Genomic DNA, 27,659 nt, shown 5'->3' with positions numbered 1-27,659 from the left:
AGCCAAGTAGTCCACCATGTGTGTGTGTGACAAACAGGCATGTGTCGAGATTTCTAAGCCGTTTGGGCTAATACGTGTTTATGAGAATGTGAATATTGGATTTTCATCACCTCAAAACGCTTATGTGTGTGTGTTTAAGTGCATGCAGAGATACAGGGAGGGGTTGTTTGTACAGTACAGCAGGAAATGGTTGGTTAGAATGCAAATGATCTTTCTACAGAGAAAACCCAGGCCTCAGCTCATTTTTATGCATTTCTTTTACGCTTACTGCGCTCAAATCAATCAATAAATAAAGCAAACGTTGGGGGGAAAGAGGGTGAAAAAAAGAAAGAAAGCACACATTTGTGGGCATAAAATTGTCGGTGGATAAATATGTAAATGTTGCCTCGATGCTGCGAAACATCGCCATTGCCTTCCAAGCATTCTGAGCCTACTTTAGATGCAAACACATGAGTGATCAGAGTCAGAGGCTTGCTTGATAGCATTCCTCTGGAGGAAGCTTTCATGACATGAACTCTCTTTTTCTTTCTCTCCCTTTTAATTAATCAACCTCTTCCTCTCTCGTAGTCTTCCTCTCTTTCTCAATCTGTTCCTTTCATCCATACACCCCAGCACGTGCACTCCGCTCTGCATCAGCCAAACGGCTCGCTGCACCCTCACTGCGAGGGGGACCCAAGTTCCCATCAGCAAAAACACGTGGGTTTGCTATCCTGGATCCAAAATGGTGGAATGAGCTCCCCATTGACATCAGGACAGCAGAAAGCATCTTCCGGCGCAGACTGAGAACTCATCTCTTTCGACTCCACTTCGAGCAATAAAATGAAAAAAATAAAAAGCACTTATATACTAACAAAGCACTTACATACTAACAAATTACTTATAAACTAACAAAGCACTTATATACTAACAAAGCACTTATGTACCAACAAAGGACTGGCTTATCTAAAGCCAGTTGAGTAGCACTTGAAATGGTTTGGCTCTATGAAACCTGATGTACTTATATGATTCTGTTTTCTTCAAGTTTGTATCTTCTTGATCGAATGCACTTATTGTAAGTCGCTTTGGATAAATGTCAGCTAAATACAATGTAATGTAATTTAAATAACAAACCTCTTTTTATTTGTTTAGCCTAGTAACACATGTTGTTGTCATCACTCCTGCGGTTCATGTTCAACCTGCACCTTACTGTACATAGAGAGGAGTTGTGTGTGTTTCTCCCCCCCCCCACACACACACTCCCCCCCCCCCCTGCCTGAAACACCTCCATTGGACTTCTTTGTTTTCTTCTGTAACATAGTGACATAACTATGTAACTATCACGCTCCTATTTAGCGCTCCAGCACATTGTACGTGAAAGACTAAGGGGCGGGACATCTCCAACTGGTTGACCAATCACAACAGAGCCAGCCAGTTAACCAATCAGAGCAGACTGGGCTCTGGTTTCAGACAGAGGGTGAAAAGAGGTGCTGCAACACAGGCAGTATGAGAAAAATAAAGAGCTTTTTGAACATTAAAGCATGGAGACATGTCAAGTAAAGGCACAAAATACAATTATCAAACCTTAAATGATCAAAAATAGGGCCCCTTTCATGCATTGCCCCCCGTAGTCAAAGTAATACCAGACATTTGTGCCCTTGGCGGCTACAAAAGGAGATCATTATCAGGGATTGAGGTGATGTGTTTGCGTGTGTGTGACCATAAATACCCTATATGTGTGTGTGTGTGTAGGAGAGATGTGATGATGAATATGTTAGCTGCCTTTGACTCATGCAAGATGCAACCTTGTGTGCCGCTGCGCCTGTACATCTGGGCGGGATCTATAAATTCTCCTGTGTGATAATTCTCTCCTTTTTTTCTCTCTCACACACACACACACACACACACACAGAGACATACAGGTTGCAGGGGGGAGGCAGGCCAGCAAGCAAACATGTGGCACTTGCCAGCACCCCGCGAAAACTAATCTCATATCTACTTTTGCTGCCGGGAGATTGTTTGCGCGACGGCCCTAAGGAGAGCCGAGGAGGCAGAGAGGGGATAAAATCAAATCTAGCTCTTGTCACTGACTCAATTCTCTAAGTGATCTGTGTGTGTGTGCACGCGTTAAAGCGGGGTGGGAATAAACATGCATGTGTGTGCCATCATTCCAACATTACTCCGGAGAAAATTAGGTTTACGGTTTTGTTGCCAAAGTTGCGGGAGATTGTGAATGCGGCTGCCGCTCCAAATGAGTGTCATCCATTCTCCACTCTAGCTCTATTTGCCCTTCCCCTATAAAGAGCCTCTGGAGCCTAGAATATGTGAGCCCCTCAATATATATACAGTGCAGGTGGTGCCATACCCTCTGTGCCGAGGAATAAGAGATGAAGATGGAGCCCTCGCATCTCTATAGCCGGGGATAATGGGATTCCAGGCCATATTTTCATGGTGTAAAGAGACAAAGCCTGGTTGGAGTCAGGGTTGATCCTCTGTCTCTCTACTGCTGTCAGAGGGAGTTTCAGCCCTCGTGAGGCCAGAGCACGGTGCTCGATCTTACAGTGTTTGTCTTGATTCTCATACCCCTTCACTCTTTTTTTGTCTGTTGTCCATCTGTTGGACACTTGTTCCCTCAATGCGCTCGCTATATGCTTCCACTCTTCCATAGCATATAAACATCACTATTTAGAAACAACATACAAATATGGTTAAATTGGTAAAAAGCCCAGATATTAGTCTTCTAGTCTGGATTATACTAGTGAGTTTGCAAGTGTTGGCCCATTCAAGTATATATAATTAGATGCTGATTATTTCCTTATGCCTGTTATATACGTTTTGATGTTATCTTTACCTAAACCAAAATGAATGATTATGAACACGTCACAAGCAAGTTTCAAGAACGTTTGTTGTATATTTGAGCTGAAGAATTGAAATGAAGAAGTCAATAAGATTTTTTTATTTAATTATTTTGTTGCATTTTTTGAAAATATTTGGTAACAGGGAATACATTACAAGAGTTAGAGATACAACTAAAATACATAAAATAAATGTATAAAAATCAGAGAAATAGAGACAAAAATTCAAAATAATTAACAATAACTTACAGGATATAGTTTACAAATGACAGATACAATATGAACACTGATAAAAACCTTACCGCAGGGTCATTTGTGATGTGTTCTATATCTCACCCATTTTTCAATGTTCCCGCTAGATTTCGATGCTGTCTGTCCATTAATAGAAACCAAAAGATCCCTGGATCAGTAAAAATATATATTTTCAAGTATCCAAAGCACAGTGGCATTGCTCACAGAAAAGAGATTTATAGTAAATGAGCAAACACTCTGTAAACAGGTTAACAGAAAATTGAACTGGGGAAAAGAGGACCCTGGGAACATAGATATGTTCCCCTGTAGGACGGAATAAGAACCATAAACACGTATTGGTGCTCTTCTTGCCGTCTGATATTGAGCTCAATGTGTGTGCCTTCATCCCCGAACACTCGCAGACTGCTAAACTGAAGGCTGAGCGTCTACAGGGAAGGCTGCAGAGCGGTGGTATGGATCCAGTAGTGTGTGTGGATCCAGTAGTGTGTGTGGATCCAATAGTGTGTGTCCATCAGCCTCCTGTGTTGACAGACACACCGCGTTAGTGTCTGACTCAAGCTTTGCTGCAAAATTGTGAATCATGTCACCCTTCATGTCACTCCATTCGCTTGGTCCTCATGCTTCAAAACACCAAAATGAGTTCTTCCACTGACCCCCTCTCTCTTGTTCCATTTTGCATTTATTTTTTCTCTACATGCCCTCATCTAATAATCACATTTCTTTTCAATTGCCTTTTTTCTCTCCTGGATTTTTGCAGGCATGCCAGGGTGACTCAAGGTTACAGTAAATCGAGAAAGGAGACTGCTCTCTTCTTCAGTTTGTTTCTTTCTACCTTGCCAGACAATGCTCCTACCAAATATTATCATTATCTACTCTATTTTCCCAATTGAATTTTGTTTTGGCCAGAGAGGCCGCAGCCTCGTCTGCGTTAAAGCTATTGCTGCTTTTCAATTTCCGTTGTATTGCTTTTCATCCCGGAGCAGGTATACACGGAGGCCATTGTGCATCATTTATTCAGAATGGGCTTAAAGCTATATAGTAATATATACGAAGTGTGCCGTAAATGACCCACCAGGCATAAAATATACAATGCATGTTTGACATATTTCCGTTAATGTCAGATTTTACCTGTCATAATTCAAAATTCCCATATGCATGTACTTTGAAGCAGGTGTCAACAAAATCAGTTTGCAGGTAAAGTCCTGCCTATATGGGCCTATACACAATAAGGATTGGCTGTTTAAAGGAATAGTTTGACAGATTTGGAAATATGCTTGGAGAAATAAAGAGTAAGACAACAACTTAAGGTAAGTTTAGCACGACGACTGAAACAAAACCAGCTAGCCTGGCAATGTCTAAAAGAAACAAAATCTGCCTACCTGCACGTTTAAAGCTTAACAGTGAACAGGTTAACACAGCAAGAGCACTAACCATTTAAGACTAGGCTTAAGACTTCCCTTTTTGATAAAGCTTATAGTTAGGGCTGGCCCAGGTTTACCTTGAACCATCCCCTAGTTCTGCTGCTATAGGCTTAGACTGTCAGGGAACTCTCACCTGTCCTCGTTTACTTCTCTTTCTCTCTCTCTGTATTCACTCATGTTCCTTAAATGCAGTTTACTAACTTTACATCCGGGGCATTATTTCTGTAGTGGTTGAGGTTGCATCTGGAGTCGCTGCTTCGCCTGTGCTCCTGCCTGATGCCCATATTATTATTTTTGGCAGCACTAAGATTTTGGACATCCATCTGGATCCTTCCCTGGATCTGGAACTTTTTTTTTTTACCTTTTTTAATCTTCAAACATAGCATTTTAATCTTCAAACACAGCATGTAGTGTAGTGTATGTCCAACACTGCTCTCTTGCTCTTTCTCAGATTTCCTTCATTTTTTTCTCCCGTTAAGTGTGGCTTTTTGTTTTGTTTAGTAAGGACAGAGGGTGTCATACACACTGGATATAACGTACGCACAGTATAGCCCCCTAAAACAAATGTGTGATATGTGGGCTATATAAATACAATTGAATGGATGACTGTTAGAGACGACAGGAAGTCACTGCACCCTGCCAAAAAGTAGTAAAAACGACACATTTTTGTACAAGATATAAAAAAACGATACACCATACGAGTTCCTTAGTGAGCTTCAGTGGAGCTGGCAGGCGGATCGTGTAACGTTTGGACAGAGCACATGGCCAAATTGAATTATTGTTTCATTTCCTGAACCTTTTGTATTGCTTTCATCTGGGCCAAAAGCCCTGATGTCACCTGGATCAGTGTCTCACCTCCTCTCCTGCTTTCTCTCTGCCTCATTTCCATATATATATTTTCCTTCCTGCCTTGTGGGCACGATCTTCGCTGTGTTCACCTGTTTGCTCTCCGAGGAGCTCTTCTGTAAACTGTGAGCTCAAACAGAAGGGCAAACATTCTTCCTGAAAGCTTTTCCCTTTGTATTTCACCTCCCAAAGCTCTGTGATCTGTTCCCATGTGTGCCGGTACACGATACTGACCACGTTTAACACCAGGCAGGAGTTTCCATACAGAGAACATTGGCATGAAAATGTTGACTCGGGTCAATGGGTGCCTTTTCTATCGATTTAGAACAAAATAGAAACTGTGGTTCATTTTTATGTTGATAGCATATTGATTTTTAATTACTCCGGAACAGATTGACTATGACATCCTTATTACAAAAGTTGATCAATATTTAAATGATGGAGTCGGCTTTCTTCCTGAATTGCTGAAATTGAACGAGAGCTGAAGCCATATTTAGTGAGGTGTTTGACATTGGTGTAAGAAAAAAGTTTAAAAAAAACGTAATAAGATGGTTATGTAGAGCAATTTAGGGTGACACTGATGAGAAAACAGTGTCATCTAAAGTGATACAAATGGCGTAATTACTGATTCCTCAACCAACACTTTAAGAGAGCCTTCTATCGTCTATGTTTTTTAAGCTTATTTAAACCATGTTGGCAGTAAGGAAAAGGACATTCCAAAGTATGGTCGGAAAATAATATATTTAAAATCTATATATATCCTAATTTTCCAACAAGTTCAGGATGTAATTCATTCAAATTGATTTTAATAATAATCATAATAATATTATTAATAATACATTTGATATGCAAAGCACCTTTCATAACTAAAAGGGGCATAAAATAAAAACAAAAGTTTTTATGTATTATTTTATGTCAAGTTATTTGAGTACATTTAGATGCATACATGCTTTTGTCCTTTGGTATTACTACCCACAATGCTCCCTGGAGACAATGGAAACATTAGGTAGACTTGTGTTTGATGTTGATGAAGCTTTCTTGTTAAATATTTAAATTTCATTTTTGTTGCTTTTTATTGTCCTTGAGCCCACGAATATTGCAAATAAACAGGCAGTAGGAATGTGCTGCACAGCAGGAGGTGACTTCCTTATTAGCTATCAGTTTAGAGCCTTATTAAATCAGTGTGGGAATGTAATTATTATCTGTAGAAAGTAATGCTGGCATTACCTAAATGCAGCAATAGCATTCAGAGAAAGACAATTTAACTTAATGTATGGTAAGCTCACGGATATGAAGCACACATTTTTAGATTCAGATATCCACTTTCAGGGGATTCGTCATCTCCTCTATCCATTGCTAATAATCGTCCATTAATCCGCTTAGGAAACATAGAAAAAAGACAGTGTTAAAGTAATACGTTAAAGTAAGACGTTGTTGTTTCTAGTCCCATGGGTAATTTGGAAGCAGGAAATACTTGGAGTTAATTTTGTGGACTTTTGCCAACAAATATAGTCACAGATTTGCTTAATTTGTCAGTTCTACAGCTACTACAACAAAGAAAATCAATTGGCATTTTACAGTGAGTAATATATATTATAGTGATTTTTTTTCTTTTTATGTTCTTTACTTGATGTATCAATGTCCTTGACACCAATGCCATGGATTGACAAAGCAGTTGCTTCAACACTTTATTGAATTCTTGGGCTGGTGGAAACTGATGAAAAGCAAATGAAAAATGTACATGTAAGTAAACCTATTACAGCCTATAATGCCACTTATTCTCAGCGTTAGTGTATTTAACTGGTGAACTCATGGAGTCAGGGATGATGGAGGAATGAAGATCACGTAAACGGAAGCTCCTGGGTGGGTGTTTGTTTTTCTGTGACCACAGGAAATGTAAGAAGCTTAGCGAGAGACTCGGGAGGATGAGTCTATCTAGCCTATGCCAGCTCAATATATTGCATTTCCTATAATAACACCTAATTAAATGCGTGCCCTGTGTGTTTGCAGATAATAATGAATAGTGTAATAAGTTTGTTACTTAAGTCGGTGTGAGTGACACGGCTTCCAATTAAAAGGAGGAGACCGTTTGAGCGTTTACGATGTTTAGATTGAAATGTGTGGGCATGTCATCACCTGGATTAAATTACTATAATGACATTCTCCATTTGAGACATATCGTATTAGAAAAAAACTCCTCCATGGTTAGGCAAGGCAAGGCAAGGCAAGTTTATTTATATAGCACCTTTCAACACAAGGTAATTCAAAGTGCTTTACAAAAATGGAAGACATTTTAAAAATGGCATTTAAAATCAGTCATTAAAAAGAAAAGATAATAAAATAAACATTAAAAGAAAAAATACATGGATAAAAGTTAAAAGTTACAGTGCAGTTTAAGATGTGAATAGTTCAATTAAAAGCAGCGGCAAAAAGAAAAGTCTTCAGCCTGGATTTAAAAGTAGTAAGAGTTGCAGCGGACCTGCAGGTTTCTGGGAGTTTGTTCCAGATATTTGGAGCATAATTAAACAAAAAGAATGAAAATATATCATGTGTTGCGTTTTTCTTTAAAGGTCACCTATTATGCAAAATCCACTTTTCCACGTCTTTTCTACATAAACATGTGTCCCCTCTGTGTAAAGAGATTCTGAAAGCTTCAGGAAAAAAGATTCGCTCACTTTTTGTCCTGATCCATTTATATAAAAACCTGTCTGAAAATGAGCTGATCAGATTTTGGCCACTTTATGATGTCATAACGATTTTTTAGCTTGTGTAACCATTAGCCAATAACTACCAATGAACCCCCCCCCCCCTCCCCCCCCTATCACCTGAATCTCCTCCTAGGGCACCATAGCGTTCTTTTTAACCAAATATCTCTCAGAGGGGCGTGGGGAGGGGCTCCTTATTTTCATCTAAAGTAACAGACACAGAATCAACACTTTTGAAACAGGGCTGAAACAGAGGGGATTATGGGATGCTACAATGCATGATCTGTTTGGTATTTCGAGCCAAACACTTCAGAGACATGTTTTGTATATATCTGAGACCTATAATATATTGATGAAAAACAGTATAATAGGGGACCTTTAAGCATGGGTGTCATTTACACTGGCGAGGCTGGGGATATGTCCAATTCCGTTCCAAACCAACATGTACACTTGCATATTTGTCTATAGCTACCATACCTGTAATTCTATTTTTAGATTTCTGTCTGCACTCTGTGTGATACTAGACATGTTCACTGAAAAAACAGACACATTTACGATGCGGAAAATAACCTGACATCCCAGTTAACAAATATTTCCTTGAATGTCATGACAGATGTCTGCGGTGACGAGTTTTTGATAGCTTACTTCCTGGCAGTCACTGTGTTTCTTTCTTGTGTGTCAGGAGATTGACAGTTAGCAAAAAGAAAAATGATGCTATTTGAATAAAATACTGATTAAGCAGAATGTTTTACAAAGCCTCATTGGTGCTATAGTGATGGATTACTTCACTCCGTGGTTTTCTAGAAGTATTGATCCATGTTTTTCTCCGAGTATTCATTGTAGCTGTGTGCTGATTCTTCTGGAGATGATTTAAAGGTGAACGGAACGATTACATTGTTTGTGTCATTTAAATATAATGTAAGCAATTTTTTTAAGGTTTTAATTTGTTTTTTTGATTTTATGGAAACCAAATACAAACAGGTCCACAGCAATGAATAGCTTCATCAATCATAAATACACTTCAAAACAAAGGCCAATGCATCAAAGAAACACACATATTGGCTATATAATAATCCATGTATAAAGATTATAACTTGTTGCTTGTTTCCACTGCCCCCTAGTGGCCAAAAAAAAACAGCAGTTGTATGTTTCAGTACTGTGATTGTCCATTCAACTAAATATGTGATACATATATTTATTTTTCAGTATTATTAGGTTTATAAGTTGAGTTAGAAAATAATAAAGACCATATCGAGGAATGTATCGAAACTCATAAGATGTTTGAGTTTTAGTGGGGTAAAGATGTAGTAGAACCCCAAAACAATCTCATGCTTAAAGTGGACCTATTATGCTATATTGGACAAATATATTGTAGGACCATACCTATACAAAACATTTCTGTGAAGTTTTTTGCTTAAAATACCAAACAGATCACCCATTGTAGCCATGCCTCATACTGCTCATACCCCTCTTTTGCAGCCCTGTTAGAGAAACGCAAATGTTGCGTCCTTAGCTTGACAAAAACAAAAGAGGTGGTGGAGCTAATGCCTGATCAGAATTCTACCAGAGATAAAGTTAAATTCTCCTGTGATAAAACGCCATCCTGTTCTAAACCACATCAAGGATTATTTCTGAAACAGTATGGAGCTCAAATGCTTTTTCTCTTGCGGGTTTATCACAAGGTGAGTTCCTTTTTTTATTTCCTGCTTTTTAAACACATGTGCTCTCCAGTACAGGTTATAGCTCTGAGTGTTAGCGAGGCTTGCTAATGTAAACAAAGACGAGATTACGTCCAAAACACGTCAGGCATTGTTTCCGATAGCAACTTTCTGTGGGTCCGCTGCCGATTTGACGTAATATCGGCAGCAAATCTGTATCCGCTCGTTGTGCCCCCGTTTTTAAAAGATTTGGGTACGGAGGAAAAGAGAAAGGGTTTTATTTTCTGACGCTGCGTGAGTTCCCTGACACACCGGGGACACATATTTATGTATAAAAGACATCACAAAGTGCATTTTGCATGATAGGTCCCCTTTAAAGAAAGTGCAAATATAAATGTGTCATTGTGTAATACCCGTCTTTTAGATCCTGTTGGATTGTTGCGCACTGACTTTTCCAGAGCTGCTGTTAAACTTTGATTCTTCCCTGAGTAATTCATGGATGATGAAATGTTTATTCAATTATATTGTTATTAGCTTCTCAAAGGACTTTATTTAGAGGCGACCTCATCCAGGAGGCAGCCATTGTTTTATGACAGACAGCAGCAGTGTGTGCATCTGCCCGAACAATAATGGCTCCACCTGTCAGAAGCCATGAGAGAAACCAAACCGGTGGCTGCTACCTCAACTTCTATCTCTGATTAAAGTCGAGGAACCTTTGAGTCTGACACCCTGCTGGACATTAGCCGTATGTTCCAGCTTTTCCTTCTGATTAAGGCCTCCTTCAGATTTATCGGGCATGGGAAATAATGGGAAACACAGCGAATGTAGAAGTTTTAGGCCCATTACTCATGGCTTTTATTGGCATGGGCTCTGTCTGGCACACAGCCAGTGACCTGCACAGAGGACAAAGCAAGTAACGCCTCTCCTGGCTCCTGGCAAGGAAAAGGCAGCGGTGAGGGGGTGGCAGTACGGAGGGGGAGAAAGTGAGAGAAGAGACATGGCAGCAGTGTAGGTGGGTGGTGTGAGGATAGAGGAGGAGGAAATGGTTTAATAATTTACAAAAGAAAAGAAAATTCCACAGTGGCACAAAACGCATCACAAACATTTTTTGCTATCCCTTGTAATATAGAAAGAGGGTATAAAGAAATGCAAGCAAACATCTAACAAGGATTTATAATGGTGTCTAGACAGAGTAGTGGGTCCCCAAGGAAGCATTGCAAAAATGAGCCCCTGTGTACTTTGTGATAAAAACTAAAGTTCAGAGAGAAACCTGCCACACTAAAAGACAAATATTTATAATTGAAACTGCCACACTATTGTACATGCTTAATTGTTCTGGGTCTTGGAGACATAATGGCTCTTTAATATCTGCGAAAAACGCATTTAACAATGTTTCTTTTCCATAGCTTAGTACCTCTTGACTTATACAATTTGGAACTGAACCAAATTGTCACAATCTAGTATACTGTACATGTATTGGTTTGTTGAAGACTTTTTGGCAATCAAAAAGACTATACAATTCCTTATACGTATAATAACTTCTTACAGTTATTTCTACGTTTTTTTTTATAACATTCAGCAAGTGTCCAAGCTTGGTTTGCAGCAGAGAAAATGGTTTGGAGTACTGTTGTTCATTTTCTTCTTTTAATAAAGTTACAAAAATAAAGATAAATAAGAACGTTGCACATGAAATTCCATTTTATCATGACTACAAAGTGTGTAAACACATATTCATCTTCTGTTGCTTTGAAGAAAACTTCCCATAGTTGAAATTATTATCCTAAATTATGCCATCAATATTAATGGAAGATGCAATTGATTTGGAAAATCTGAAAAGTAGAATCATTTATTTTTGGAGCTTTACCAATTAAGACTATTGTTGGTTTTCTATCTCTTTTAAGTCCCTTGTATTGCTGTGATTTTCTTTACAAAAGGAAACAATTGCATGATTTTCAATGATTTATATTAATATTTATGCACTCAACAACTATGTGGAATGGTTGAGGGCTTATAGGCTGATTTAAATAATTGAAATAAATCCTTATGCATAACATCTGGAAACATGTGCCTGCCTTTTAGCATTTATTTTACTCTCATGCACAACAAATGGAATGGAATAAGTATGAAATTGCGTGCTTAATGGTTGCTGAATATGCATAGATATTTGACCTGTTAAAAACAAAAGAACAACTCCAGGAACATTCCTTGTGTTTCTTCTCCATGATTCAAAGGTTTATTGTCTTATCATATACGCAATTATATACCAAGCTGGGGGTGCGCTGCTATGTGCGCGTTGTTCCGTGCCAAGTGAAAACACACTACAGCTGACATGAGATTGAAGCAAATGTTCATCCACACAATTCTGATTTATAAATAACTTCACAGAAAAGCCTAATCACCTTCGGGTGTTGAAGCTGCAAAGGCGTTATCTTCGCTTGTTCTAAATATTTCCCTCGCAGTTACACAAATGACTGTTGCCATGTTAAATGGTGTTAAAAAGTGATGTATTGCTTGGTCTCCCCTTTTCTACACTGTCACTTAAAGGGGCCCTATTTTGCTAATTTTCATGCTTTAATGTTCAAAAAGGTCTTTATTTTTGCTCATACTGCTTGTTCTGCAGCACCTCTTTTCACCCTCTGTCTGAAACCAGAGCCCAGTCCGCTCTGATTGGTTAGATGAACAGCAGTGTTTCGATTGGTCAACCGTTTACAGCTGTCCCACCCCTTAGCCTTTCACGTACAATGTGTTGGAGCGCTAGCCAATAGAAGCAAGATGTGATGTCACTATGTCACAGAAGTTGACAAAGGAGTCCAAGGGGGTGTTTTCAGACCATTTAAAGGCACACCAACTATTTAACACACTACAGGAAAGGGAAAACCCCAAAAAGCATAATAGGGCCCTTTTTAAATAAAGGCACTTGAAAAAAAAGTAACTCCCAAAAACGGTATATTTGGTCTGTGTGATTTTAAACTTTCTTCGAGGATCCAATTGCATTAGGTGATATGTCAGAAGTGCACAAACATGGCAACATTGTGAGTAGTTGTAATTGGTTCCACTGGCATAGCAGCAAAGTGTAACAATCCTGTCACAGTGTTTTCAACTGTTTGCTAATTAGGCTTTATGCACAGAGTTATATTTAGTTCGCTCTTCTTGTAACTATAGAAGTATCACACACATCCACACAGTCACAAGCACACATACTGTACAGTCTGCCCACCTTAAATCTCGCAGAGGTGAAGTCTCTGTTAATTGCTTTCCTTGCAGTTGATGGATGGATCACAGTGTCGGAGAGAAGAAGATGGGAGGTGTCAGGAAGAGAAAAAAAAACATGAATGCAAACATGATAGCAACACACATCCAAACCACAACACACACACAGTCTGGCATGCATGTCAGCCAGCAGAGACGGTTATCAGCTAATTAGCGCGAGTAGCTGCAGGGGCCCAACCTTATTGACACTGCAATGACAGTTTTCTGGTTTGAGTGGCACCCTCAGTACGTCCAGCCATATCATTCTGATTTAATTACAAACACACAGGGATAAAAACCTAACCCAAGGAGGAAAACGCTGAGCCGCCATATATGTGGAAACGGACCTTCCAAATGACTCGCTTGACTTGCTGCATGAATGGATATTCCACATCATAGCGTGAAAATATACAAAACAATGGCTGTGTTGGCGCTCAGTGGGAGGGGGGGATTACACAAGCTATTGTTTTGCCGCTCAAAATTGGTCCTCCTCCAGTGCTTCTGCTTTCAGGATCAAGCTCTCCTTTTTTCTCTTTTTTTTATATCACACCGAGAACAGAGCAGAAGAGGCTTTTAGAGAAATTGCAATCCGTATCAATTCTTTATGTTTCTAATATGATGAAATTTTGGGCTACATTTGTAATGCGGTTCAGGGGGCTGTTGAATATTCTTAAAAATTAGCCTGCAGGCTGGGCTACCCAAAGAGTTTTTTTGCCTGTTTCAATAACCAGGGGACTATGCTAATATGGGATGAGGTGCTGGATAATCCATGTAAAATCAACACTTTTTTAGGATTTCTAGAAGATGCATTCCCGGAAATCAATCTTTTTGATCCACTTTTACTGTATGGTGGCTGACAGGGTCAAACGCGTAACAACGGCCCAAAACACCGTGACAGTTGGCCCACTTTGAAAACCCTGATTGTCAACAAACTCATGTCCCAGCATTGTGTATCACTTTTGAATGTCCCTGTTTCCGTTGTGTTTTGAGCTTCTTGCAGTATTTTTGTATTTCAGCATTTCGTTTATGCAGCGCTTTTAGTAAACCCTGCACATGTTTCATCAAGTTGGTGAATATGTTTTTACATTTACATTGTTTTTCAAGGTGCAGTGCATTTCCCTTAATGTAAGTGTTTTCTGGTCGTTGTATCACGTTTGCACGGTTCGGCCACCGTACACTTTTGATATAACAGGGGCTACATTTGAACATTAAACACTCAAACATGACTTGATGATCACCTGCAGCCCACAGTGTGCCATTTGTTTTATCAGTGGAAACATCCTTTCATAGCAGCAGCACTATCTGTAGCTGGAGGAGATTATTTGGGGGAGTTGTGACGTAACCTGGAGCTAAGCAGAGATAATAAAAAAAACAGCCGATCTCTGTATGAGTAGCACACAGGGAAATGTAGGAAAGAGAAGTGTGCCGGCATTCCTGCAACTGTTTTGATCTTCAAAATCTGATGGAAAAAGGTTAGGGGGAAGATCATGCGCAGATCAGTTTGATTTAATTTGCCTTCAAAGAAAAGTCAGGGGGGGAATTGCCATCCACAGTGATTTGGAAGCAAAAAATGTTGAAGACGCACATGAAGAAGAGCAGGGATTATCCAGGGGACGCATGACACAGGCAGCTCTCGTGCGTAAAGAGCAAGGGGTTGCATTGGAGTTATTCAAGAGAGAAAGAGAGAGGAGGGGGGGGCGACACAGAGAGAGAGAGAGAGAGAGAGGGAAAGTGACGGAACAACGGAGCAATATAGTGGAGAACCGGGGGAGAGAGAGAGGGAGGGAAAACGAGAGAGAGAGGGAGAGAGAGGCTGCAAGGCGACTCGGTTGCCAGTGTTTGCCTCTGCCTCCCCAGCAGTGGGAGAGATGTGCGTAACATGCAGCGGAGAGCGGTGATTATCATCTGCGCGCCGCATCGCCGTGGACCGCCGTGCGCACTCGAAGACGGAGACGCACCGAGGGGCGCAGCCCGCTCTCCCCAACCTGCCGTTCGCTAAACGCCCGCAGAGAGCCGACGGGAGACTGCTACTACTTGAAGGAAAGAGAAGTGGTGTGAGGGAACATGTCAGCCCTTCAGACGCTGATTGGGGGTTAATCGCTCTCCTGTTTTGGAGCCACTCTGACGCACCGAGAGCGCGTATTTGTCTTTCTATACGGAATCTCACATCCAAACTGGACTATCAAGTGAGGATTTTGCATTAAGGGAAGGGATTTCTGAATTCCATGGCCAACAGAATATGAGTCAGCGCGTGTCTGTGAGCTGAGGTGGAGTGTGTCTCTTTCCGCTGCTCGGCTGTGTCGCTCCGCCACAAACCTTCCTACGCCAGGATGCAGCTGCTCCGAGTTGCGTGGGCACTGACCGGAGCAGCGATCTGCTGCTTTCTCCTTCTCCTTCTCCACTCCCGCCTGCTCAAAGAAGGTAATCACTCAAAACTCCGCAAAATCACATGTTACTTTTGCACTATTTGAATGCGCCATCGCCTTCCCTTGTAGTTCTTTTTAAGTTTCTCGCTACAATAATTCCAATGCGGAGTTTCCGTGGCTTCGGCTCAATCGTAGGAAAATGTCGACTTTTTTCTTGTATAATAAAAATCCAATCCAGACAACACTGAGGCACATATGCAATTGTGATTTCCCTTATCAACAAGTAATTTGTCACAAGCTGATCGATTGAGCAAAAATTGATGAATCGATCACCCTCAGCAAGACATAAATTCAAGCTGTGCAGAAAATAAAAATCAGTAGACATGCAGTTCAGTGTTTGTATAGAATACTGATGTGTTGTAAACGTTTTCAATAGATGGCACTAGAGTCTAGCTTTAGGGTAACATTGAGGTCAAGTGCTTCTAATGTTCAATTGATTGTGTTTTCTTGCACCATATATGCACATTTTAATCGCGATCATGCTTCATAAATTACAGTGATGTTCATGCTTCAGTACACTGTGTGTCGCAATCGAGGCTTTGCTGTATGGTTTGCGGACATGGCTGCGTTGTGGCAGGTGGTTCAGCTGTTATTTGGGAGGTTATTCACTGAGTTGCATGTGCTGACATTCTAGAAACCCAATCTGCTCTGTTGTTTCAGTGTGTTAAACATCACTAATTCCAGACGCAATTTAGCATAATCAATATACATCATATCTGTCCACTGGGAGATCTTCCCACAGAGATTGAGCACACTTATTCTCAAACTCCTTATGAAAGTCAAACGGTGTAACCCAGGGAATTTCTGTACTGTGTGAACCTGGCATAAAAAACAGCACTTAATATTCCCTTTGTACATGTATACCCCAGGGCGAGCAGAGTCTGCTTGGCACTTAGGAACTGTCATGGTTTCTCTTTGTGCCGGTTTGTCGAGAAGCGTGGCTTGGAATGGCCTGCCATCCCCTCTCCCTGCCTCCGGCTCTGGGCAAATATTCAGGTCAAGCAGTGGCAAACACTTTCTCCTCACCGGGGTGAGTCCATGACTACTGCAGGGTAGGAGAATGTCCAGCAATACTGAAGAGGGGAGAAGAAAAAAAACTTGTCCGTCAGCCAGAATGAGAGACAAAGGGGAGTTCAGGATTTTGTACTGGCACATGTCCCAAAGCCTTCCTTTGGAGTTTTAATTTACTGTGGCATGCTAGCCTCTTCCACAGAGGTCAAAGAGAGGATTGTGCGGCCACCTCACAATACGAAAATAAGTGCTGCTCATGGCTGTGTTAATGCGAGGGACTCATTTGATTCAGGCCATCAGCATTGTCAACTGGCAAGGCAATATTTTTGACCTTCACTCGCCGCGTTGTTTGCCTGTATCATGTTGTGCTTTTACACCAAAGTGTTTTTTTCCCCCTAAGCCTGCATTTTCTTTGGTTTCAAACTGGAAACCGAATAGCTGTTACCTTTTGTGGGGGGTGGGGCTGCGATTAAAGTTCATTATGGTTCAAATTGAGATGGAGTCAAAGAGAGAGAGAAAGCCCACAAAGCAGGGTTGAAGAATAAGCTCACTTTAGGCTACAAGAGCGACCAAGGTCAAAGCCAGCTGTGAGTGCTAATAACACAAACTGATAAAATGAATTCAAAGGACCGCATTAGTGACAATCTTTTGGGGGATGAGAATAATGAAAGGCATGCACGAGGGGCCTTAAAAAAGAACAGAAACCCTTTGAATCTTCGCTCACATATGCCTTCATTAAAACATCAGGGTTGTGCTACACAAGCCTCTCCAATGGGAGTCACATACAGAACAAAAGGCAAATAAATCATATTGTATTTTTAGATTATCCTCTCATCTGCATGTGTGTTTACATGCATGTGTTATTCCTGGTGGTGTTATCTGAAAGTAGCTTGATATCCTTTTATCATTATATCATTATCATGCTAGCTAGTAGCACTTCCAGGATGGTGATTTTGGCTCCCAAAGAAGCAAACTGTCACCCCTATGCCACTAGCCCAACACAGCGGCGAGTGTATTTTTGGGAGTCGTGCACCTCATTGTGTCAGCCATCCTTGCATAATGTGACTTGTGCAATGAGAAATGAGGATGCCGAGAGGGCGGATTGGGATTGGAAACGTATTAAAACATTATGCATAGGGAATGTGGATGAATTTTGCGCCATCAATTTCTCATACTGTCCACTTCAATAATTCAGGCAATGGAGCAAATCCCATTTTGCTCTTCATTGGCCGAGATATTTGTCACATGGCAATAAAGAGTCTTGACAGGTTCATGGAATAGTTTTCTGGTTTCTGGTGGATCCAGATGGCACAGGATGATGTGAAATATTGAGTGTTGTTTGGCGAAATGAGGTAAGGTTGTCACACTGTTATTGTAACATATTTTCTAGCATTATCTTGAGGCACCCTGTAGGTAACAATTAAAGTTATGAAGAGCAGCTTTAAAAAAAACAACCTACAGAACATACAGCTAAGAGAAAATCAGTATCAGTTAGTTTAAATTGTCCAAATATGAATTCCTTTCAATGAATGTCATGATTTGTTTATACCTGCCTCTGTATGTTGGTCATACAATAGAATGATCTTGGCTTTGACCATTGAACATATGGTGTACCAGGTTCTGAAAAAAACATACTTTAAAAGACAGAAGATACAATTGAATTCAAAGTACATTACGAGTAAGTCACGTTTTAGACTGTAATGAAGATGCTCACTGATAAATCTCTCTGCTAAACTACCTTTTAACTGTGCCCATTTAGCTTGTAGACACCATCGCTGTTTCATACTTCAAAGAGAAACATATTGCCTAACACGTCTCTGTGGCAATGACAAGTTGAATTGCAGTGCCGTCGCATCATGTTTCTTCTTTATTCATTCATAAAGCCTTGTGTCTGCACACCCCAATGGCCTCTTAATGTCTTCTACCTCCCCACCGCCAGTCTGCCTGACAACTGCCGTTATTGATCCTCAGGTAAAACCGCAGGGTGGGCCGAAGTGACAGAGATATGTGTATTCATACACTGCGCTTGACATCAAGCGACCCAAAATCAGTTTTTCACCACAGAGAGAAGGGCTAGCCAGGGGATCCTCTTTTTATTCATATTTATTTTTTTAAGAATATGGATTAGAATGGCATTCTGTGGCGTGACAGCTCTGCTCATGGCAGCCTCGGGCAGATTTGGGTCAAGAAGTGGCAATCATAGGTGTCGAAAGGGAAGCTCTTAAGAGTTTAGGAAGCAATGCACTACCGAGGAGCTTCTGTCTGTCAATATTGCTTGGGTAGCCTTAACTGCTTTCCTTAAAGATGGCCTATTAACATTTCTGGGGTCTTCCCTTTCTTGTAGTGTATTATATAGGTTTTTGTTCATGTCAATTGTTTGTAAAGGCTAAAATCCCAAAGTTCCCTGCCTGAAACGCCTCCATTGGACTTCTTGTTAACTTCCATCACAATGAAACACTGGCGCTTCTATTGGCCGGGACATCTCTAAGCGGTTGACCAAGCACAACAGAGCCAGCCATCTAACCAAGCAGAGCAGACTGGGCTCTGGTTTCAGACAGAGGGCGAAAAGAGGTGATGCAGCACAGGCAGTATGAGAACAATAAAGACCATTTTGAACATTACAGCTGGTAAACATGTCACAGTAGAGACACAACATATACATTTGAACCTGAAATGAGCATCATAGGGCCCCTTAAGAAAAACGGTTGGACAAAATAAAAAAAGGAACTTCTATAGTCAATAGCATGTTGTCAGGTGGCTTCTCCCTCACATGTAGACGTATCAAGCCTTTCTACAGGAATGGAAAGAGTTCCACAACATATACTGTTTGCTTTCTCTGAATTGCCAAGCTGTGAATGGTTATGCAACAGACGCAAGCACTGCGACACAACTGTTGTTTACCCTGACAGTTTTTTAATATATTTCTCTTTATGCTACACTATTTTTTTTCAGTGTTTCTTTTCTTATTGCACAGATTTCAGCCTTTACTATCCAATTTCCTTGTGCCATCTGTGAGTGTTTCAATTTTCCTTCTCGTCGGAATATAATATTGTGTTTGTTCTAAAGGAGCAGAGTGCTGAGTACACTTCAGGCACAGCCGTTAAAAGGCGTAGTAGCATCACCTGCATCTTAACGATGTCGATCAGTTTAATTACAGTCAAGGCCAGAGTGAGCTGCAGTATAGGCTCAGTCTTAAATATGACTCAGAGAGGCATAGTCTTCAAGTATTCCTTCCTTTTTCATGCATATTAATGTAGAGAAAGTAGGTGTTTTAGGGAATTTAGCCCCAAAGATTGTGAGCATGTTTTTAATGCTGCAGTAATACTCTTTTGGCATACTGAAGTGTCACGATCACCTTGCTTTACTTTACAAATCCTCAGCGAAGTGAAATCCCTCATAGCACCAGGTACAGTAAGCGTTCATCCACGTGTAATCTGCTGTAAACTGATTTAAATTGCGCACAATTTATCCTTAATGGTCAGTATCAACCGTAATCCATGAGGGCAATGCTCATTAATCAATTGTGTAATTGATTCATTACTTAAAGGGTTTGTTAATTAATTCACTTCGATGAATCAATCACAGTTGCAGCAGAAACCTGTGGTGGTTTTACAAGGTAATCCAACTCCAAACGACCCCCTCGAGTCCTGCGTCTAGGGGCACTTTTCATCTGTGTGTGTGTGTGTGTTATTCCCAATACTCACTCATTGCACTGTTTTCACAGTTCCTATTGATTATGGGACAGTAAAAAAGTGTGCACTCTTGCACCCAGTTTTCCTAAAGTCCTATTGATTGCTTTTTGGCAGTGCTGTGGGACAATAAAAAAAGGCAGTGCTTGGATTTAGACCCTAATGAAAAGCTGGCTGTGAGGACCCTCTCTAGGTTCTAGCTTTTTACTGGAGAGACCGTTGGAAATAGTGATGTCAGAAAGACATCGACCTAACACACTTCATTCCTGCCCTTTCACCCGTGAAGTGCCGCCTAAAACTCTCCCGAGGCCCCAAGCTCCAAGACACAGAATTAAAGCTACTCTGTTAAACCTTGAATCAGCAAGGACATGCGATTGCTTCGTCTCCCATCCTCAGGGCGCATTAACGTAATAGATGCTGCGGATAAAATGTGAAACACACGCAGTACATTTGTGGCACAGATCAGCAAGCCTGTGCAGATTGCTAGATTTCCTTGATGTGTGGGGAACGCATTAAGGATTGAGGGATTTTAATAACTGCAGCTGTATCTTGAATTAAACGAGGTAGCCAGGGAATGTGTTCTGGTCACTGCGATAGAGCTTTATAAATTACTCATTTGAGTGTATGTACACGCACGAGATTGGATGGAGGAGGAGGAGTGTTTGGCACACGCACAGGACAAGAAAAAGGAGGGCCAGTGGTTTGAGAGGTTAGAGACTAGTGAGGCCATTTGTCTATGATGTCAGCTGGTGGGAGAAAGATCCACTCAGATCAGCGTTTTCCTCCTCCGAGGAGGGCGGATTCCTCTAGGCTTATTCTTGCAACACCGGCAACATGTCCATCATGACCATCCCTCAAAGAGATCGTTCCTCCCCTTCGGATGATCTAACCCAAGCTTCTAGCGTATTCATCAAGATATATAAGCTGATTTAAGGGATCTGAGCCTCTGTCCGTTCTTTTCATAAACTAACCCTCTCTAGGCTATTGATTCCATGACCCACCGAGTGTGATACATCTACACATTCTTGAGGAAATGATGGGTGAGAAGTGTGCTTACCCTTCCGCAGTTTCAATTTGCGATTTCCCTTCAGTGTCAAAGGTAGCGATGAGGTCATCCCTCAGATCAATGACATGTCTCTGTTCATCTGGCTAATCAATAGCTACTTAAGAAGTTTGATCTTCTTTGTGCGTGAGATCACAGTCATTTCAACTGATCCAGAATGTTTTTTTCAGTCTTCACAAAAGCTCAGCGCTGGCAGCCATTGTGACACAAACGTGGTGACTATGATAACGGGCTCGGTCATGCTTTATGGATCCGATGCGTTCGGAGCGTTTTCCATTTCCATTTGATAGAAATGAAGGTATAATCTCACATTAGGGTTGGCCAAAGTGCATTCACTTTTGGTGTCAAAGTGGCGGAATATTACCGATGCCATGCTGCTCCACTGAAACAAATGGCATGTTACTCTTTAGAAAACTAATGGAGGCTTTATCGATTCGAACAAGGCCAGCCACTTGCTTTGTCTCGGCTGTCAGATTGTGTCTAAAGCAATTTCATAAAGATCATTATTTTCTTTCTCTGGATGTCTTGCAGCTAAACCAAGATCCTCTATCGCTCGTTCCCGGCCTTTTTTTGCACTGCTTACGGCGGTGACTCTTATGGCCCAATTGAAAATGAATTAGAATAGAATGACACATAATGAAAATCACTAAAAAACATTGGCACGTCACATCCCCTTAGCTTGTTGCACCCTTGAATAGATTGCTTGTGGGCTTCCAATTCCTTGTTCTCCATCTCACGCTGCGAGAGAAAAATGGGTTTAGCTCACTGTAAAGGACACGCCATAACATTATGGGTCATAACGAGCGGTGCCACTCATTTATCTTCTAATGCCATTATGGCGTGCGGAGGGAAGAGGTGCTGACATGGATGTTAGTCATGCAACACAGCGAGATAACTCGACCCGTTCCTGCACTTATGGCGATCTTCGTCAACATAATTGACGCGTCACGGTGTCGAATTGTAATCCAACATGTTTTCTCGAATAACATTATTCAAATGATTGCATGTTTTATCTCCTGTTTCATGAAGTTGTGGAGTAGTTTGAATGAAGAGTATGTGATGGGTGGAATTTAAAACACAGAGGCGGAACATCTTGGATTGATCGATGGGTCTTGTAGTTCACATGCTAAGACAAACTGAGTTTACATTATTAAAGTTTCATGCTAGGAAAATCACTTTTGAGTTATGTTCCATCAAGAAAAACTAAGTTAATATTGTGCAATCTTCATGCAGTGTGCATCTGTTTTAGAATATCTCCTTCTGTTAATAGCCCTTAGTTTTTACAGTTACTTTGTTACTACACATAGTTTTTATGCTTATGTTTACAGTCCTGTCGATACATGAGGGGGGGGGGGGTAGAAAAACAGCCGGCGAATCTGCTTCATCATAATCATTACGCTCCATTCCACATGGGGGAGAGGGACTTCATTATTATACCTGCAGGGACTGTTAAAACCAAACTCATGAATACAGAAAGCTTTCTTCTTCCGTGATGTGTTGTTTCTTTACAGTGCTAACGCTAGGGAATTTTTAAAGCTACAGTCTACACTTAAAAGTAATGCATATGGTAAACAAACAGTGTACTCAATAATTGACAAGTTGTGCCAGATTCAGTGCTACGGGTGCTAAAGGATCCGTCTGTTAAAGCTCATATATATAAGGGGGCAGGTGGGTCAAACATAGTGTTTCATCATATGAGACTTAATGCACTATTTGGTATGCATTGATGTGATGTGACACATCATTTCCCTTTCATAACATTGACTCAGCTACTGTAGCCTCTTTGGCTCTCACGTCGGACCCCCTACTCCATATTTCAGAGGTTATTATCACCAAGAAATTCACAGTTAGGGCATGAATCAGACGTACCCTAGATAGCATTCCAGCACACAGTGTGAAACACATTAAAAAAAAAAAAAGGTGGAGGAAAATCACATTTTAATAATGATATGTATTCAGCAAATGAAATATGCCAGGCTTGCACATTTGCCTTGCTGAACAGACAATAAATTATAGCTTGTGCACCGCCACATAAGCCCAAGGATAATACCACATCCAATGAGTTGAAAGGAAATGGGGCTTGTGGGACGCAGGAAACAGAATGCCCTTTGCTTAAATCAAACAGCAGTGGAAGGATACATTGACATGTAGGTCCTGTTGTTGAATGGGCCTCGGAGCACATTTGCACGACAACATTGGCATGTAAACACGCAGCCTCGCTCTTTGTGCAGATAAACGCAACGGACGCTAAATCCTGCAAGTTAACATGCAGAGTGACAAATGCAAATGCAGACTTATGCTCACATACACTTTGTCGAATATACACCGGAGCTTGACAGACTGTCTCGTGTTTGCTTTAATACATTGCTAAGGCAAATTCCTGTAGCTCCAAGTCTAATTTATCAAACAGATTGTGTGAGTGTGTGTGAAGTTTCATCATACATTCAGAACACAGTCTTTCTCAGAGATAGTGAATAAATGCTACGAGCAAGAGTAGACAGGCACATTGGCAGACTTGTGGACATTTGCATACACAGCCACAATGGGACACACACACACAACAAACATACACACACACACACAGTGCGACAGGATCTTATGGGAACCTAGAGAGAATGAAATATTGCTGCAGAGGCCACACACATGCAGTCCACACTTACACTTAAACAACATACACACACATTGACGGATCACTCAAGCAATCTTGTCAAAGATGGAGATATGTGTGGTCGGGAAAAAATGTCTTCTACATGTCAGCAGCTTGATAACCTGACACATAACAAGCATACACACACCAAAACGTTAGCGTCATCTGTCATTTGGTTGGCACACATTGACAGATACAGTACACTCGAGTTATCATATCAGGACTTGACATAATTGTCGTATACACACAGATACACAGCCCCATCGGACCCTCAGGCAGACAAAAAGGCATTACTGACATCAGTAAGGCAGTGCTGGCCGGTGACATTTCACCCTTAATAGTGTCTGATAGGTAAACAGAGCATAGCCACCCACCTGCCTTTTGGCCCAGGTGAAACCACTTGAGCAAATTGCCTCCTTAATTGATGGACTTGAACTGGTTGCTGTGTGCTAGCTCGTGTGTGTCAGTGTGTGTGTGTGTGTGTGCGCTGAGGTTTCTGCCGGGGCCTGTGGCTGAGGGAGCAGTAATGGTGGAAAGAGAAATCCGTCAGCTGGTAATGAAATAATTGGCACACAGGGTTATACATGCGGGCTCCCGTGCACACGATCGCACTATTGCACATAAATACACACACATAGGTCGACTTCTCGTCGCTTGTGCGCACTCATGAGAACACAAATGCATGCAGCTCCAACCATGAGTAAAGATAAGAGTGTAGTGACGGAGCCTGATGCACCATCTCCTCTGGTTGGAGCTAAAAATAAACAGTGGTATTTTCAACAGGGGTCGGAGAAAATCAAATATTTAAAGGGGACATATTATGCTCATTTTCAGGTTCATGTGTATTTTATCCCTAATTGTTACATGTTTACACGCTTTAATGTTCAAAAAGCTCTTTATTTTTCTCATAGTGCCTTTGCTGAACCGCCCTTTTTTCACCCTCAGTCTGAAACCAGAGCCCAGTCTGCTCTGATTGGTTAGCTGACTGGTTCTGTCTTCAATGGGGTACCGCTTAGAGATGTCCCGCCCCTTAGCCTATCACGTACAATGTGTTGGAGCGCTAGCCAATAGAAGCGTGAGTGTTGCAAAGTGATGGCACTTTGTTACGGAAGTGAACAAAGGAGTCCAATGGAGGCCGTTCATGCAGGGAGGCGGGGGGGTTTGTGGGAGAGAAACCCGGGAAAAGACAGCAAGCCAACTCTAAGACCATATCTAGTATATATATTTCCGTACGCCTCATATCATATACGGTGTATTTATATACTGAGAGGAATAAAAATTGCATGAAAGAAAGAGTAAAAGTAGAATGATGACAGAGAAACAAGGCGAGAGAGAACGAAAGTCACAGGTTGTTGCCGATGGGTTGCTTCTTGAAATACATTATTTTTGAGAGGAGGGTTACCATGGTAACCCAGGTAACGTCAGACACGGATTGGTTGTGCTAGTAACCAGCACAAAGAGACAGAGAAAATCATCAGTTGTTCTCCATGTTACTTTTTAATTCAATCCTATTTGGATATTTCAAGTACTTCATTGGAGGGATAAGAACTCAGATAATTACTGCTAAAGAAGTCAATGTACTGGCTGTTGCTGAGAGTTAATTTGTACTTTAGATGCTTATCGCTGTCATTACTTTGAGAATGACATGGAAGAGGTCATAGGGTGTGTCTATTTGCAATGTTAATGTGCTCGGTGTCAACATTTCTGCCAACCAAGAGTCAAACTCGGTGCCCCCCAAATGTCACGATGAGACGTCTGACTTTAGGCTGGCTGTGGTTACTGAAAATAGATTTGATATTCAAACACTGGTGGTGGCAACACTGCAATATAAAGAAACATTACAATTAATATCCAGCATTATTGGAATAACGTCAACATCTAAATTCATAAATATGCAGTAAACTAACATTAGGAAAACAAGCTAATTATTGAAAAATAAATAATATTTTAGTGCACAGTGCATACATTAACAGATTGCAGCATCTCCTTGTCTCTAAAATTATGCGAAAATGTGTAAACTTACATAAATACAACATTTACTGTAAATAAAGAATGTTTGTGTAGTTTGTGTCCTGCTGTGTTGGCTCGGTGAATACTAAAACAAATAAATAATCAGCTTTGTGAGCAAAGGCTTTGGCCAAACTATTCATTTAAAAATGGTTATATATTATAGTTCTGGATCATGACTGCTAATTCATTCATGTAGAATTTACATTTTAATGATTTTGTTGATTGCGGTTAATTACACAATCATCATTTGTCGTTAAATTGTTGTTGAATCTCTCCCATAGGTAAAAAAGGCAAAATAATTATATTATAGGAGTATAAAATTCATACATTTTCATAGATTTATACCTTCAAATTAAATAACAACCTCTTAGAAATGAAAATAATGTAATTGGCATTCCACATCGATTATTTTTTACGCAATAAATCCCTGTTGAACATAATATCCATTGTTATCCGGACTGTTGAATGTACTAAACGCCAATTAGGAGTAGGAACATTTCCACCGGGGTGAAAGGTGAAATGTGTTAATGATGGTGAATGCCTGGTTCCTGCATTTCCATAAGTCTCTGCCTCATTTATTGTAAACATTATTACAGAAAAGTCAAGCAAAGTAACATGCAAATTAAAATGTAGAGGTTTTACCTGGAATTGTCCATTTTTAGAACCATATGAAGCCTTATTTTGATGCATTTGGGATGTTTTAAGCTGTATTTTTCATTAATCTCTGTTCCTTATCACTGATTAAGTGTTCTATTGTACAATAACTTACCCTATTTCTTCAATTCCAATATATAAACAGTGTCTTTAATGAATTCTCATTCAAGCTGATGTCACATTTTCCTGTGCGTGTGGATGCTGCAGTCTGGACTCGAGAGCTGGTCGCATTTACTCAACCTCCCAAAAATAGCTCCATAATGGTGCTTGCGCAAGTACATGTGTCTTGTAGTGTAGCCCTCTGGAATTGAGAGGAGATAGAGGAGTGTGTGTGTGTGTGTGTGTGTGTGTAATAAGTGTGGTAGATGCAGATGTCGGGATGCTGCGCCAGTGAAAGCCTCCGTAGGGGGCTTCATACGGTTGTGTAATGTCTGTGCAAGTGTGTGTGTGTGTGTGTGTACAGGCAGGTGTTCCTCCATGATTCCTTGTGCGCCTCTATGCAGTTGTGAACACACTCCAGTAAATGTGTGCCATCCTGGGGTGGGTTTGTGTGTGTGTGTGTGTGTGTGTGTGTGTGTGTGTGTGTGTGTGTGTGTGTGTGTGTGTGTGTGTGTGTGTGTGTGTGTGTGTGTGTGTGTGTGTGTGCAGCCAGTCAATAATTAGCACATACAGCAGAGGGAGGAAGAAGAGAGAGAAAAAGGAACGAAAACTAAAAAATAATAAGAGCAGCAAGTGTAGCTGAGTCGTTGTCTCCCCCCCACCCCCCACACACACACCCACCCTCTGGTTACCAGGGAAATCCAGATAAGGATGTTTCCACTCTTATTCTGCTAACAGGGCTCTGCATGAATACCAATTACACTGCCCTGGCACCTCCTCTACTGGAGATAGAGACAGACATAGGGGTTGTGGGAGCAAGGGTGGGGGGGGCAGAGAGGGGCAGCGGGTGAGATAAATGCAAGGAAAGAGAGGGACAGAGAGGATTTAGCTGACAGTATAGAATGACGACAAGTGGGAGTGGGTAGAAATAAGAGAAAGGAGAAAACATCGCAGAATAAGAGACTGTTTATCTTTTGACAGAATGTGTGAAAAACAGGGAGCGTGAGGAGCAGTAAACAACTGGCACTTAACTCCCTCAGCACCCCCTCTGTCCACAACATTTCATTCTCCAAAGTGAGCCCAACAAGGACTTTTGAA

The 27,659-nt window shown here is 41.0% G+C and overlaps 1 protein-coding gene across 2 annotated transcripts in view; it reads left to right on the top strand.

The window, feature by feature from the left end:
- The window catches only part of LOC117483113 (chemokine-like protein TAFA-5), a 129,070-nt gene that overhangs the window by 30,121 nt on the left and 71,290 nt on the right, over positions 1 to 27,659 (top strand). Inside the window, exon 1 of one of the 2 annotated variants that reach the window (XM_034131275.1) lies at positions 14,742 to 15,383. The exons of the other annotated variant lie outside the window; for it this stretch is intronic. Coding sequence (XP_033987166.1) covers positions 15,293 to 15,383 — 91 coding nt within the window. The 5' untranslated portion in view covers positions 14,742 to 15,292. Of the gene's footprint in view, positions 1 to 14,741; positions 15,384 to 27,659 lie in introns of those variants that run through there. 2 annotated transcript variants of the gene reach the window in all.

This window comes from Trematomus bernacchii, unplaced genomic scaffold (genome assembly GCF_902827165.1).
Source record: "Trematomus bernacchii unplaced genomic scaffold, fTreBer1.1, whole genome shotgun sequence".
NCBI lineage: Eukaryota > Metazoa > Chordata > Actinopteri > Perciformes > Nototheniidae > Trematomus > Trematomus bernacchii.
Note: the sequence above shows the minus strand (reverse complement) of the source record. Positions and strands in the feature narration are given on the sequence as shown.